Source organism: Pyrgilauda ruficollis, unplaced genomic scaffold (genome assembly GCF_017590135.1).
Source record: "Pyrgilauda ruficollis isolate IOZ18807 unplaced genomic scaffold, ASM1759013v1 scaffold623, whole genome shotgun sequence".
NCBI lineage: Eukaryota > Metazoa > Chordata > Aves > Passeriformes > Passeridae > Pyrgilauda > Pyrgilauda ruficollis.
The window spans coordinates 8,415-22,083 of NW_024527967.1; the positions used below are offsets into that span (position 1 = coordinate 8,415).

The 13,669-nt window shown below is 56.1% G+C and overlaps 3 protein-coding genes across 4 annotated transcripts; 2 read left to right on the forward strand and 1 right to left on the reverse strand.

Moving 5' to 3' along the window:
- Positions 1–1,461: 1,461 nt before the first annotated feature.
- Positions 1,462–4,166, forward strand: LOC121362508 (erythroblast NAD(P)(+)--arginine ADP-ribosyltransferase-like). The gene is made up of 2 exons (XM_041484075.1): positions 1,462–2,601; positions 3,949–4,166. The coding sequence occupies exons 1-2, from the start codon at positions 1,842–1,844 to the stop codon at positions 4,164–4,166; spliced, it is 978 nt and encodes a 325-aa protein (XP_041340009.1). The 5' UTR covers positions 1,462–1,841.
- Positions 3,745–6,260, reverse strand: LOC121362512 (NAD(P)(+)--arginine ADP-ribosyltransferase 2-like). 2 transcript variants are annotated; one of them, XM_041484079.1, is made up of 3 exons: positions 6,246–6,260; positions 4,714–5,486; positions 3,745–4,306 (listed from the first exon to the last, which is right to left on the reverse strand). In XM_041484079.1, the coding sequence occupies exons 2-3, from the start codon at positions 5,450–5,452 to the stop codon at positions 4,221–4,223; spliced, it is 825 nt and encodes a 274-aa protein (XP_041340013.1). In that variant the 5' UTR covers positions 5,453–5,486; positions 6,246–6,260; the 3' UTR covers positions 3,745–4,220. The 2 variants fall into 2 exon arrangements, with proteins under 2 accessions (XP_041340013.1, XP_041340014.1); XM_041484080.1 differs by lacking the exon at positions 6,246–6,260 and adding an exon at positions 6,169–6,190.
- Positions 6,261–7,506: 1,246 nt separating this feature from the next.
- Positions 7,507–10,213, forward strand: LOC121362509 (erythroblast NAD(P)(+)--arginine ADP-ribosyltransferase-like). The gene is made up of 3 exons (XM_041484076.1): positions 7,507–7,566; positions 8,555–9,363; positions 10,126–10,213. Exons 1-3 carry the CDS (start codon positions 7,507–7,509, stop codon positions 10,211–10,213), a joined length of 957 nt encoding a protein of 318 aa, XP_041340010.1.
- Positions 10,214–13,669: the final 3,456 nt, after the last annotated feature.

The following is a 13,669-nucleotide window of genomic DNA, read 5'->3' on the forward strand; positions in this document are numbered from 1 at the left end:
GAAGGACGAGTCTGGATTCTAAGGTTTTTCGGTCTTCAATCTTGTTTATTAATTCTTATCTATAATATTTTCTCTCTGCCCAGCCGAGGTCTGTTCAGCAGGACAGCCGAGTGCACTCTCCCCCGCCCATGGGACGGTTGTGTCTTTTATAGTGAAAATTACATCTATCATATTTACCTTTAATTCCCAATACTTTTCACCCTTATTGACAAGTGTACCTTCACCATGAACCAACCCAAAAGTGCCAACATCATCACACAAAATGGAAGACATGAAGAAGAAAGAAGAACCCGCGACCACACCCCGAATCCTCCATCTTGTCTTCATGACCCCCCCGTACCTAATTTCTAAAATCTATACTTCACCCTGTAAATACACTATTCACACCCTAGAACTTCTCATTTCCTCATCCACTTATGTTTCATCTCTAGATGGATCCAAGTCAAGCCACCAGACAGTTTTGGCAGCATTCCAAGGTCTCCGAGGCCCCCAAGGGTTCTCTCGGTGACTCTGGACATTCGGAGTGATGAGTTCCCACACCACAGAATACAACTTGGCCCCCCTTTCTCTCAGGGTGATGGTCGTGCTCAGTGAGCAGCTGGGAGTAAGACTGGGGGGCACTGGGGGGACCGTGGGATCGGGGTTCTGGGGGGCGAGCAATAAGACAGAGAATAGAAAGTTTCAGTTCCCCTGAATTTTCTGGATAGGGCATAAGGATGAGCTAGCAAAAAACCACGGAAGGATGAAAAAGTGTGGACACAGCAGGGCTAGAACCCGCGGAGGAACAGAAAAAGGGAACTCCACTGAGGGTCTTTTTGACAGGTTCTGGACCACAGAAGGAGCAGAGCCTGCCCGAAATAAAAGTTTGAGGCGAGGTCATCAGGGATATTGGGGCACTCAGTGAAAATCACGCTGAGAAACCTCATTTTTAGGACACTCGAGGACCATAAAAGGATTTTCAGAAAGAGGCGGAGCCATGCAACTTATTTCTAGGAAAAGTGAAGTTTCTTTGCTTTGCTTGGTAAGGGACAGATTTTAATGAATATTTATAATTGTGGTGGATAAATACACCATGGCAAAGTCCCCCCTGAGCTGCAGGACCAGGAGAGATCTGCTGTTGAGTCCAAGCTGGTAAAGAATTCCAGCTTTGTGGTACCTCCAGTTCCGTCAGGGAGCTCACTCCGGCCGATTTTGGTATTGGGGCTGGGGGGACTCCAGGGGACACTCGAGGGGGACATGGGACTGTGGGATTGCGGACGTGGCGGTGACACGGGGGGAGCCACAAGGCTGTGATCGAGGTCATGGGGTGCTCTGGGGGAAAATGGGGGGGGACACGGGATGGTGAGAGTGGGATTGGGGTCATGGGGGGGCTGGGAGACACTGTGGGGGCAGGGCGAGATGCCAGGATTTGGATTGAGGTTCTGAGGTGGCATTGAAGAAATCGGAGACTGAGAGTGGGATTGGGGTCTGGGGACTGGCTGAGGAGGACACTGGGGGGCTCAGGGAGTGACCCCAGGATTCGGGTTGGGATTCTGGCAGGGCTGAGAGGATTTGTAGTCATGGGAGTAGGGTTGGGCTTCTGGGGGGGCTATGATACTGTGGGATTGGCATTGGGGTCCCTGGGGGCTGGGGGATTTTGGGGACACATAAGTAACCCCAGGATTTGGGGTCAGGGACCCCAGACATGCCCAGGGGTCTGCTGGCCAGCAGTGCCTCCCTTCCCCCTGGGCTGACCCCCCTCCCCTGCCCAGTCCCTCACTGAGGAACCCTCCTCGTGTCTCTTCTGTGTCCCCTCTGTGTCCCCCAGTGTCCCGCCCTGCTCCCTGTGGCCTCTCCTCTCCATGGACCCCCTGGCTCAGACCCTGGCACTGCTGGCCATGGCCACCATGGCCACCAAAGCCATCGAGGTGATCCCCCTGGACATGGCCCCAGACTCCTTCGATGACCAGTACCGGGGCTGCGGCCCTGCCATGACCGCGGCGTTGCCGGCCCTCAACCGCTCCGAGTTCCAGCAGAACCCTCTCTTTGCCCAGGCCTGGCCTAAGGCCATAGCCGAGTGGCAGAGTCGGGGGTCCCCTCTGTCCCCTCTGTCGTCCCCAGCCCAGGCCATCGCCCTCATGGCCTACACGATGAATGACCTGTACGAACAGTTCAACGCGGCCGTGCGCGCGGCCGGGCGCTCCCGCCGGGAATACCGGGACAACTTCCACTTCAAAACGCTGCATTTCCTGCTGAGCCAGGCCCTGGTGACGCTGAGGGACGCTCAGAGTTTGGGGTGTCCCAAGGTGTACCGGGGGGTGCGCAAGTACCAGTTCAAGGCAGAGCGTGGTGACATTGTCCGATTCGGTCAGTTCTCGTCGGCGTCACAGAGTGAAGAAACTGCTGAGATGTTTGGGGATGCCACGGTGTTCCAGGTGCGCACGTGCCACGGTGTGGAAATTCAGGAATTCTCCAAGTATCCTGGTGAGAAGGAGGTGCTGATCCCACCCTTTGAGACCTTCGAGGTCATTGAAATCAGTCAGAAAGGAGACAGGGTGAGGATCGAGCTGTGCTCCACCGGGACCTTCAGCAAATACAACTGCGAGTGGCTGCGAGGTGACAGCCTGGGGCGATGGGGACACCCACTGTGGCCATGGGGACACCAACAGTGGACATGGCACACCCATGACAGGGCACAGAGGGTGGGGATACTCACTGAGAGTTTGGGGACAGGGACACCCCATGCTGGGGACACCAAGTTTGGGGACCTCCATTGTGGGCATGGATACAGGAACACCCATGACAGGGCACTGGGATGGGGACCCCCACATCTGAGAGGGGACAGGGACAGTGACAAAGACAGGGATGCCCCCATTCCCATCCCGTCCCTCCCCACCAAAGGCAGTGCTGTGGGGATGGGCCCCGTGTGCTGGATGTGGGTGGGCTGGGAAGCCCCATGTCACTCCCTGAACCCCTGTCACCCCCTGTCACCCCCCATGTCATCCCCTGACTACCCCTGACCCCTGTCACCCCTAAGCACACCAAGACCCCCCTGGCCTCCCTGGTGCCTGTATGCCCTGTGTCCCCCTGACACCCTGTCACCTGCCACCTCATGTCACCTCTCCTGCCACCCCTAACCTCAAACCGCAGCTCCAGGAGATGAGCGGGTAAAGAGGGAAAATCCCCGATTTGAAAGAAAAATGAGTTTCCTGAGCTAAACACCAGGGTTTTTGTTATAAATAAATGGGTGGTGCTGCCTCAGTCCCCTTTTCTCCATTTTATTTTTCATCCTCCTTCATTCTGTTTGTTTTTCTTTGTTTCCTCCCAATGCTTTTTCTGAAGTGTTTCCTCAAATCAGGAACATTGGAACTGGCCCCAAACTGATTATTCATCCTTTTTTGATTGCACTGAGCAGCTCCCACCAGCTCCCTCAGCCCTTCCTGGTGCTCCAGACCCTTCCCCAGCTCCATCCCTTCCCTGGACATGCTCCAGCCCCTCCAGGTCCTTTGTGAGGGGCTGCAGTGAACAAAGAAAAAGGGAGGAACATTTCTCCAGCACCTCTTTGAAGATCGAAGTTTGAAAATTAAAGCTTTGAGTTGCCTCTAACAAAAACTCCAGGAAATGCTTTGTTTTAGGAAATGAGGCGCCCTGCAGGAAAGGCGTTAAAGGAGCTGCAGCGGTTACACTGGGTGAGCCAGCAGCAGATTTTGGTAAACTTTTGATATGCCAGACAAGCAAAAATCAAGTTTTTGATACAGTTTTTATACACAAGCTGAGCAAGCAGCAATTTATTGCTACATCAGGCGAGGCAGCCAAGGAGCGTTAGGAGGTGGCCGTGACATTGCCACTCCCAGTGCCACCCCCTCTATCAGGAAGTGCCCAAGCGGCCCCAGAGCTGCCCAGTCTGTGGCTCCAGCGCTGCCCAGTCTGTGCTGTCCGTGCTGTCCTGAGCTGTCCTGGCTGCTCCAGCTCCCCTCGTGCTGGTCCTGCTGCCATGGCACCGCTTCCTCACTGGGCAGCTCTTGGAAGGGCTTTTCCAGGATGGATGCCTTGGTACAGTGACCATGGTGGCCACGCTGGCAATAATGGCCACTGTGGTCACAGTGGACAAAGTGACCATAGTGGCCATAATGGCCTCGGTAGCCTTGGTGGCCTCCTTTCTCTGGGGGTCCTGGTGGCCTTCGTGACCATGGTGGCCACACTGGCACCCAAGACCACAGTGACCTTGGTGGCCTCGTGGCTTAGAGGGTTCCAATGGCCACTGCCATGGCCACGGTAGCCAGGAGAAGCCCCCCAAAGTGGGGGGAGTTCCTGGGGAGACTCCCACCTGTGGGGACAAAGAGAGGGGTCAGGGGGATAATGAGGTGAGAGGGTCGGGGGGCATCAGGAGGGCCATGGGGGATGGACAGAGGTGGTGGGTGGCCCTCAGGGTGTGGGGTCAGAGGGGGCCATAACAAGGTATATTTCCCCTGTACCCAGCCATGTACCACATACCTTGTCCCCCCAACCCCAGCACTGGATGTCCCTGTCCCCCTCACCTGGCACTGGCTGTCCCCATCCCCTGTGCCAAGCAAAGCTGTCCCTGTCCTTGTCCCCAGCGCTGGGTGCCCTGCCTCCCACCCACAGTGGGTGTCCCCGTCCCCTTTAGGCCATGGGTGTCCCTAGCACCATGTGTCCTTGTCCCCAACCCTCAGTGAGTGTCCCCATCCGCCCAGGCTGTTCCCATGATGTCACCTCGCAGCCACTCGCAGTTGTAGTTGCTGGAGTTCCCAGTGGAGCGAAGCCCAATCACCTTCTTCCCTTCCCCGGTGACTTTGGTGACCTCAAAGGTCTCGAAGGGTGGGATCAACACCTCACGGTTGCTAGGATTGTAGGAAAAAGCCTGGATGTCCACGCCGTGGCACGTGTACACCTCAAACATTGTGTCTGTCCCATAACCCTGGGCCACGTTTTTGTCCCGCGACGATGAAGCGAATTGGCCGAAGCGGACTTTATTGCCAAGTTTTGCATCGAACTGGACATCCCTCACCCCTCGGTACACGTCCAGACACTCATTAGGGCGTCTCAGCTTCTGCAGGGCCTGGGTCAGCAGGAAATGCAGCGTTTTGAAGTGGAAGTTGTCCCGGTATTCCCGGCTGGAGCGTCCAGCCTCGCGCACGGCGGCGTTGAACTTCTGGTACACGTCCTCCATCGTGTAGGCCATGAGGGCGATGGCCTGCTCTTTGCTCAGAGTGGACGAATGGGAGCCCCGCTTCTGCCACTCGGCCGTGGCCTTCACCCAGACCTGGGAAAACTCCTTGTTCTCCTGGAACTCGGAGCCGTTGAGGGCCGGCAAGGCCTCAGCCATGGCAGGGCCACAGTTCAGGTACTGGTCATCAAAGGAGTTCTGGGCCATGTCCAGGGGCACCACCGTGATGGCCGCAGTGGCCACGGTCATGGCCAGCAGTGCCAGGGTCTGAGCCAGGGGGGCCATGGCGAGAAGAGTCCAAAGTGACCACTGTGGGACACTGGGGGACACAGAGGGGACACAGAGGACAGACTGTGTGACACAGGGAGGACACTGGGGGACACCAGGGGATGCTGAGGGGACACCAATGGGACAGAGGGCACTCTGAGGGACAAGGCAGGACATGGGGAGGCTTCCTTGGCGAGGGGCTGGGGAGGAAGAGTGGGGTCAGCCAGGGGAGGGGGGCAGCGCTGGCCAGGAGACCCCTGGACAAGTCCTGGAACCTGATCCCGAATCCTGGGGTCACTCCTGGATGCCCCAGTGTCTCCCAGACTCTCAATCCCACTCCCATAGTTCTGTGTCCCCCCCTCCCAGTGTTTCCAGGCGCCTGTTACCCCAATCCCTCTCCCAGTCCCTTGTACCCCTCCCAGTGACCCCATGTCCCCCAGGACCCTGAAACAAGGCCTGCGGTCCCCCAGTGTCCCCCTTGTCCCCAACCCATACCTCAATCCCACTGCCAGTCCCATGGTGACCCCTGGACACCGACCCAGTCTTATGCGCCCCCAAGTGCCCCCCAGTGCCCCCAGTACCCCACTGCCACTCCATGGTCCTGTGCCCCCCATCATTGCACCTGGACCAGCCCAGGACTTCAGTCCCTGCACTGTGACACCCCCAGTGCCCCCCCAGACCCCAATCCCACAGTCCCCTGTTCCCCCCCACAAGGGTCCCCCAGTCCCCAGTACCGAAATTGGTCGGCGAGAACTCCCTGATGGAAGTGGAGGTATCACAAAGCCGGAATTCTTTCTCAGCTCGGACTCACAGCAGATCTCTCCTGGTCCTGTAGGTCAGGGGGGATTTTGCCATGGGGTATTTATCCATCATAATTATAAATATTCATGAAAACGTGTTCCTTGTCTAAAACAGAAACCAGCACTTTTCCCGTAAATAATCTGCATGGCTCTGCCTCTTTTAGGAAATAATTTTTATTGTCCTGGAGAGTCATAAAAATGAGGTGTCAGTGTGTGATTTTTCACTGAGTGCCCCAATATCTCAGATGACCTCGCCTCAAACTTTTGCTTTTGCAGGCACTGCTCCTTCTGTGTTTCAGAACATGCCAAAAAACCCCTCACAGGAGTTCCTTTTATCTGTTCCACCACCGGTTCCAGCAACCTTTGCCCTGCTGTGCACACACTTTACATCCTTTTATTGTTTTTTGCCCATTCATTTTGAGCAGTAACCGGCACCATTAAGGGATCTGAAACTTTCTGTTCTCTCTCTTAACATCAGGGCCATCTATCAGTTACAGAACACATGCCTTTCCACAGAAGTCCAAATCAAAGGTCATTCTGGGGCCTCCTTTGTGGGGGAGACTTCAGGAGACCTGTGGGGTGCTCTTGAAAACAACTCTGCATCAGCCAGGATTGGCCCAGGTGAATGTGGGCCATAGCAGTGACTGTTCTCATCCAAGAGGCCAGGAAATCCAATTTGGAACAAAAGCTTATGATATATACTCAGCTCACTGTAACTGCAAGAAGATGTGGAACAAGGAGAGGAGCTCGATGTGTTACAAAGAGCTCTGGAATTGGCAGCAGAAAAAGAGCAAAAAGAGGAACTCACTTGCCATCTGCTTCGAGCATTGCTCATGCCCATGGAGCCATAGGGAAAGAAAGAAGTCAATAAACAGCACAAGGATTTCCAGTTAAATACAAACAAGAATGATTGTCCCTCCTCGATTGCATCCAGCTGCCCAAAGGAGTGGCCGTGCTGCAATCCAGGGCACACCAGCTTCAGGACAGAAAAATCCGTTTGGGAAATAGACTCGCATTAAAGGTGCACGAGAGGTTCCTCAACAAAGCATCCTGGCGTTAATTCCTGAGAATTCTTCTGATGGTTTCACGGCCAGAAGTGAGGCCTGGATAGAGTTGGGCAGGTTGAAAATTGGCTGCTTGTCTGAAAGCCCACAATAAAGAGGCTGGGTGGGTGGGTGGGTGAGGGGTAACTCCCAATAACCAGGTCAGGCCCTCCCCAGCGGATGCTGCAATTTGTAAAGGAGAAAAGCACAGCAGAGCTCTGGGGAATCGATGCGATGGGGACTCATCTGTGGCCTCAGATCCTCAGTGTCCATAGGACAAAACTCTCAGGTCTGTTACAGAGCAGTGTCCAATATGTTTTCAAAAGAGCCCTTTGAATTCAAAACCATCCCCTCCAGGCAGCACTGAAAGAGGAAACAATCCCAATGATACCTGGCAAATGGATTTTCTGAGCTGCCACACCAACATGGGCTCAGGTATCTCCTGGTGTTGGTGGATCCCTTTTTTGGGCTCCAGAACTCTTTCTGCCACACCAACAAGGCCAGGGAAGCCATCCCCCAAGAGATCACCCCAAGGCTGAAGGTGCCTACGGGGATGTCATCCGATAGGGGACCCCAATTCTTATCTGAGGTGTGTCAGCAACTCAGTGAGCAGCGGGGAGTGGGACTGGGAGGAACTGGGGGAACATGGGACGGTGGGATTGGGGTCGTGGGGGGTGGGCAATAAGAGAGAGAATTGAAAGTTTCAGATTCCTTAATGGTGCAGGATTATGGGGTTGGGGGCCGGGGGGGGAGCTGTGGGGGCCCCTGGGGGAGAATGTGACATGGGACTGGAATCCTGGGGGAAGCTGGGGGACACTGGGGGACATGCCACTGGGATTCGCTGGGCTTTAGGAGGCATTGGGACGAGGCAGGGGGCTGGGAGTGGGACTGGGGCCATGGGAAGGCCGGGGGACACTGCAGGGAGCAGGGGGTGATGCCCAGATTTGGACTGGGGTCCTGGGAGGGAGTGAAGGGACGCTGGGGAAGGACTCAAGACTGTGGGTGTGAAATTTTGATCCTTGGAGGGACTGGAGGGCACGGGGACATCCAGGAGTGACCCCAGGATCTGAGATCAGGCTCCCAGGATGTGTACAGGGATCTCTTGGCAAAGGCTGCCCTCCCCCCGGGCTGACACCACCCTCCTTCCCCCGTCCCTGACTGAGGGACCTTCCCTGTGTCCCTCCATGTCCCTCTGTGCTCCCCCATGTCCCCTCAGCATCCTCTCGGTGTCCCATCAGTGTTCTGCCACGTTCCTCAGTGTTCCCTCTGTCCCGCAGTGTCCTCTCAGTTTCCCAGTGTCCCCCAGTGTCCCACACTGCTCATGGTGGCCTCTCCCCTCTCTGGATCCCCTGCTTTGGACCCTGGCACTGCTGGCAATGACCACGGCCACCGTGGCCATCACGGTGGTGCCCCTGGACATGGCCTGGGACTCCTTTGATGACCAGTACCGGGGCTGCCAAAGAGCCATGACCGAGATTTTGCCGGCCCTCAACCGCTTTGAGTTCCAGCAGAATCCTCTGTTCGCCCGGGTCTGGGTGAAGGCTGCGGCCGAGTGGTGGAGGCGGGGGCCCCCTGTGACCCCTCTGTCCCCAGCCCAGGCCGTCGCCCTCATGACCTACACAATGAAGGACGTGTACAAGGAGTTCAACGACGCCGTGCGCGCGGCCGGGCGCTCCCGCCAGGAATACCACAACAACTTCCACTTCAAGACGCTGCATTTCCTGCTGACCGACGCCCTGGCGACACTGAGGGACGCTCGGGGACCGCGATGTCACCATGTGTTCCGGGGGGTGCGCGGGGTGCGGTTTGAGGGGCGGCGCGGCGACACCGTGCGCTTCGGTCGATTCACGTCGACATCGCTGCGTAAACAGATCGCTCAGCAATTTGGGACAGACACGGTGTTCCAGGTGGAGACGTGTTACGGCGTAGACATCCGAGAATTCTCCTCCAATCCTGGTGAGGAGGAGGTGCTGATCCCGCCCTTTGAGACCTTCGAAGTCACGGGTGTCACCCAGGAAGGGGACAGGGCGTTGATCCAGCTCCGCTCCAGCGGGACCTTCAGCAGATACAGCTGCGAGTGGCTACGACATGACATCACAGGGAAAACCCGGAGGACAGGGACACCCACTGTGGGTATGGGGACATCCCTGATAAGGCACGGGGGACAATGACACCCACAGGTGATGGGGGGCAGGGACAGGGACACCCATGACATGGCACAGGGATGGGGACCCCCACATCTGGGAGGGGCAGGAGCACCCCTTCCACAGCAGGTCAGGGACAGGGATGGGGAAAGGGGCAGAGACAGGGACCACCCTGTGCTGACTCTGTCCCTGCTCTCTGCAGACCAGCTCTGTGGGGACCGGCCCTGTGTGCTCAATGCAGGTGGGCCAGGACCATCCTGACCCCCCCAACCCTCTCACACCCCCCTGACCCTGCTCATGGCACCCCCTATATACCCTGACCGCTGTCAGTCCTAAAGCCCACCATGTCCCCCCTGACACCCCTTGCTCCCTGTATTACCCCACTGCCCCCCTGACACCCCATCATCCCTAAAGCACCCATGGGCCCCTGACCACCAATCTCCCTCCTGGGACCCGGCCACTGGTCACCCCCAACCCTCCTACCAGCCACGGGCCCCATCTCTCCTCACCCTGTGTTACCGACCCCTCTGAAACTGTGACACAACCCATGGCCCTCCTGGCCACCCTGATCCCCCCACCATGGTCCTCCATCCAACCTGATCCCTCCTCATGGCCCCCCCATACCCCTGTAATCCCTGACCCCTCTCTGACCCCCTTCAACCCCCTCACCTGCATGGACCACTCATCCCCTGCTTTTTCCTCCAAGGTAGGAGCATCCCCAGGGCCCCCTCCCACCTCAGAGGGCTCCTCCTGGCCACTACAGCCCTGGCAGTGGCCACCAGGATTGTCTGAGCCACGAGGCAACGAAGGTCACTGTGGTCTCCACGATCACCAAGGCCACCAGGACCCCCAGAGAAAAGAGGCAGCCAAGGGTACCAAGGCCACCACTGCCATTTTCCCTGGGTGAAAAAGTGGAAGAGAAGAGAAAAAGAAAATCCTACTTACTCCCCACCCCGCAACATTTCATTAACTGCCCTTTCAACTTCTTTGGACATTCATTTATTTGCATTCTTGCCCAAATTCTGTGTTTTCCCACATATTCAGTATTTAAAGCCAAGCAAACTCTATTTCCACATCCCAATTAATTCAACCTAGAAAGAAATAAGAGGAATGTTTTTTTACAAACAGATTGTGTGGATCTGGTGGTAGTTAAGGCCTGGGACTTGTAGTTAAGAAAGTGACTGGAGAAACTATCAGTTTCAGAAAATGCTCCTCATTGACATGGACCGCAGCTCAGCCAAGGTCCTGGGAAATTCCTGAACTTTGAGAAGAAGAACAAAGACTTAACACACTTAGGAATATTGATTTCCCCACTCAGGGTGAAGTTAAAGCTCATTTTAGTGGTCATGTTTCTGTGTTATAGAAGAGTAAGGTGCATAGCAAGGGGGACGTGCGGTAGCTGGATTGGGAAGTCTGCACCTTCCGAATACCTCTGCCAATGGGGAAGGGGAGTGGGAGATACGGCTGGGAAATTGGGATAAAAAGGAGGCTGCATCATCCAGCAATTTGAGAGACCCCATGGGGAAATTCCCCGTGGCCTCTCGCTTTTTTCATGAATAAAATTACAAGACTCTTGTGTCTCCTTTGTGCAAGGAAACCTCTTGCAAGGTGAATTTTTCTGCTCAAATGTTCGATAGCAAAAATGTTGTTCCACTTGAATCATAAGCGCTATGCTTAGCTGCAGCCAGACTCTCAGCCACAAAATGGCAGCTCTGCCTTTTATACCTCCGGTATTGAATCAGCCAAATACATATGCATAAGCAGTCATACATGTGAAAAAAAATTTGTTCTATATCCCTGAGCCCTCCCAAAGCCGGCCAGTTGACGCTTCCTTGCTGTCTATTGGTGGAGACCTTCCTGCAGTCTGATTGGAGGTGAGGTTTTTGTCATGCCACGCCTCCCCAGCAATAGCTTCTCCCATTCCCAATGCCCAGTGCCAGGGACACAGGTACACGCCCTCCGTCCACGTATCCCTGACAGCCCTGGAAACCAGGGCCGTCCAGTGGCAACAATACAGAGAGGGGGAAAGGGGACTGTGAGGAGAGCAGTGGGTGTCCAAACAACTACAATAACATAACCATGCATCAACAAAACTTCTCTTAACATAGACACAATATTCATCCCTCAATTGGAAGAGTCAATCGTCATATTGCCCATCTATACCAAAGCTGTGGCTGCCCCGTCCCAGGAAGGGTCCAAGGCCAGGCTGGGTGGTGTCTGGAGCAGCCCGGCCCGGGGAAGATGTCCCTGCCCGTGGCAGGGCTGGCACCGGCCGCGCTTTAAGGTCGCTCCATCCCAAACCATTGCAGAGCCCCCGGGGCCGCCATGGGGCGGGGCGGGGCTCGGCAGCGCCAGCAGCTCGTGCTGCCGCCTGCTGTTGGCACCCGGAACTGCAGCCGGCAGCGGCGCATGCGCAGTGCCGCTGATTTAAACCGCCCTCGCTGCTGCCCTCCTGTGGACAATTCCCGAACCGCAGCTGCCAGAATCCCCAAATCCCAGAATGGGTCAGGCTGGAAGGACCCAGAGTGGGCACCTGGCCCAACCTCCCAGCTCAGGCAGGGTCATTGCTGAGCATGGGATTGGGTCAAGACCAGCCTAGAACTGGACACAGCACTGGGCAGAGCTGGACATGGCACTGGATAGAGCTGGTCAAAGCACTCCTGATGTGCCTCCCTTGGAAGGGCAGGGACAGAACACTAGCTGACCTCCTGGCCTTGCTCTTCCCAACATCCCCTGGATCTGTCCTGGTTACAGGCCACATGGCCAGCTCCACTGGTCACCCACCATCATGCCAGGTCCTTCTCCAGAGCTGCTCCAGCAGGTCCCCCCCCTGCCTGGAGAGGAAAAGGGGACTGTCCCTTTCCAGGGGCAGGACCTGCCCTCCCTCTCTTGAACCTCCCAATTTCACAGAACAACAGAATCACAGCATATATCCAGGCTTTAAGGTCCCCCTGAAGTGGCAGGATGCTCTGCCTGGAATATGACCAAGGGTTAATGCCCCATTTGTGGCCATTGGGGCTGCACTGAGTGCAGCCTGGTCTGGTGCTATTTTTGCTGCTGAATTGTCCCAAAACCAGCTCAAACACCCAACCCCGAATTGACAACTGAGGATGAAGCACCAGAGCTGGGCGTGGCTGTGCATCATCTGACCCTGGGAATGTCCAGTCCCCCCTCAGACAGAGATTCCTCTCCCCTGTTCCTGCTTGGAATGAAATGCCTGTGAGGTTCCTGCCTCAGGAAGGGAATGCTCCCCAAGCATTCTCCCCAAGGCTGAGAGAAAGACATGCTCCCACGAGTGTTGGTGTGGGAAGTGACATTGAGCCCTGCTTAGGAATTGTCACTTTTGGATGGCTGTGGACAGATCAATTTGGACAGATTTACTTAATAGAATTGTTTTGATAATATTATTTAATAGAATTGCTTTGCACAATGGCCTTGCTGGCCACATTGGTCACAGTGGCTGTGGTATCCTTGTGGCTCCTGCAGTCCTGATGATCAAGGTGGTCGCAGTGGCCTTGGTGGTTATTGTGACCATGGGGCCAGAGTGGCTGTGGTGGTCGCAGTTGCAACAGTGGTAGTGGTGGCCCCGGAGACCTCATGGTGGCAATAACTGCCAAGGCGGTCATAGTGGCAGTGCTGGCCTCGGTAGCTTTTGGGGTCTTATTTCCCTGGGGGTTTTGGTGGTCTTGCTGATGATGGCGGCCACAGGGATGGAGTGACCTTGGCATCCGTGGTGGCCATGGGTGCCACAGGGACCACAGTGGCCACAGTGACCACAGTGACCACAGTGAGCCTCATACCCTGGTGGCCTTGTGGCTCAGAGGATCCTGGTGGCCACTGCCAGGGCTGTGGTGGCCAGGAGGGCTCCTCTGAGGTGGAAGGGGGCCACGGGGATGCTCCTTTGACCTGGGGGACAAAGAGGTGGGTCAGGGGGACCAGGGAAGGAGTGAGGTGGTCAGGGACAGCCATAATGGGGGGTTAGGGGTGACAGGAGAGATGGAAACCATGAGGTGACCAGTGACAAGGTGTCAGGGAGGGGTATGGGGTCCGGGGGTGTAAGAGGTATCAAGGTGGGCTTAGAGGTGACAGGGGTTAGGGGTAGTCGGAGGTGCCATAGCAGGTGGCAGGGGGTGACAGGGTTTCAGGAAGTGACCTGGAGGGTTCTGGTCTGCCCACGTCCAGCACACAGGGCCCGACCCCACAGAACTGCCTTTGGTGGGGAGGGACAGGCTCAGTACGGGGATGTCC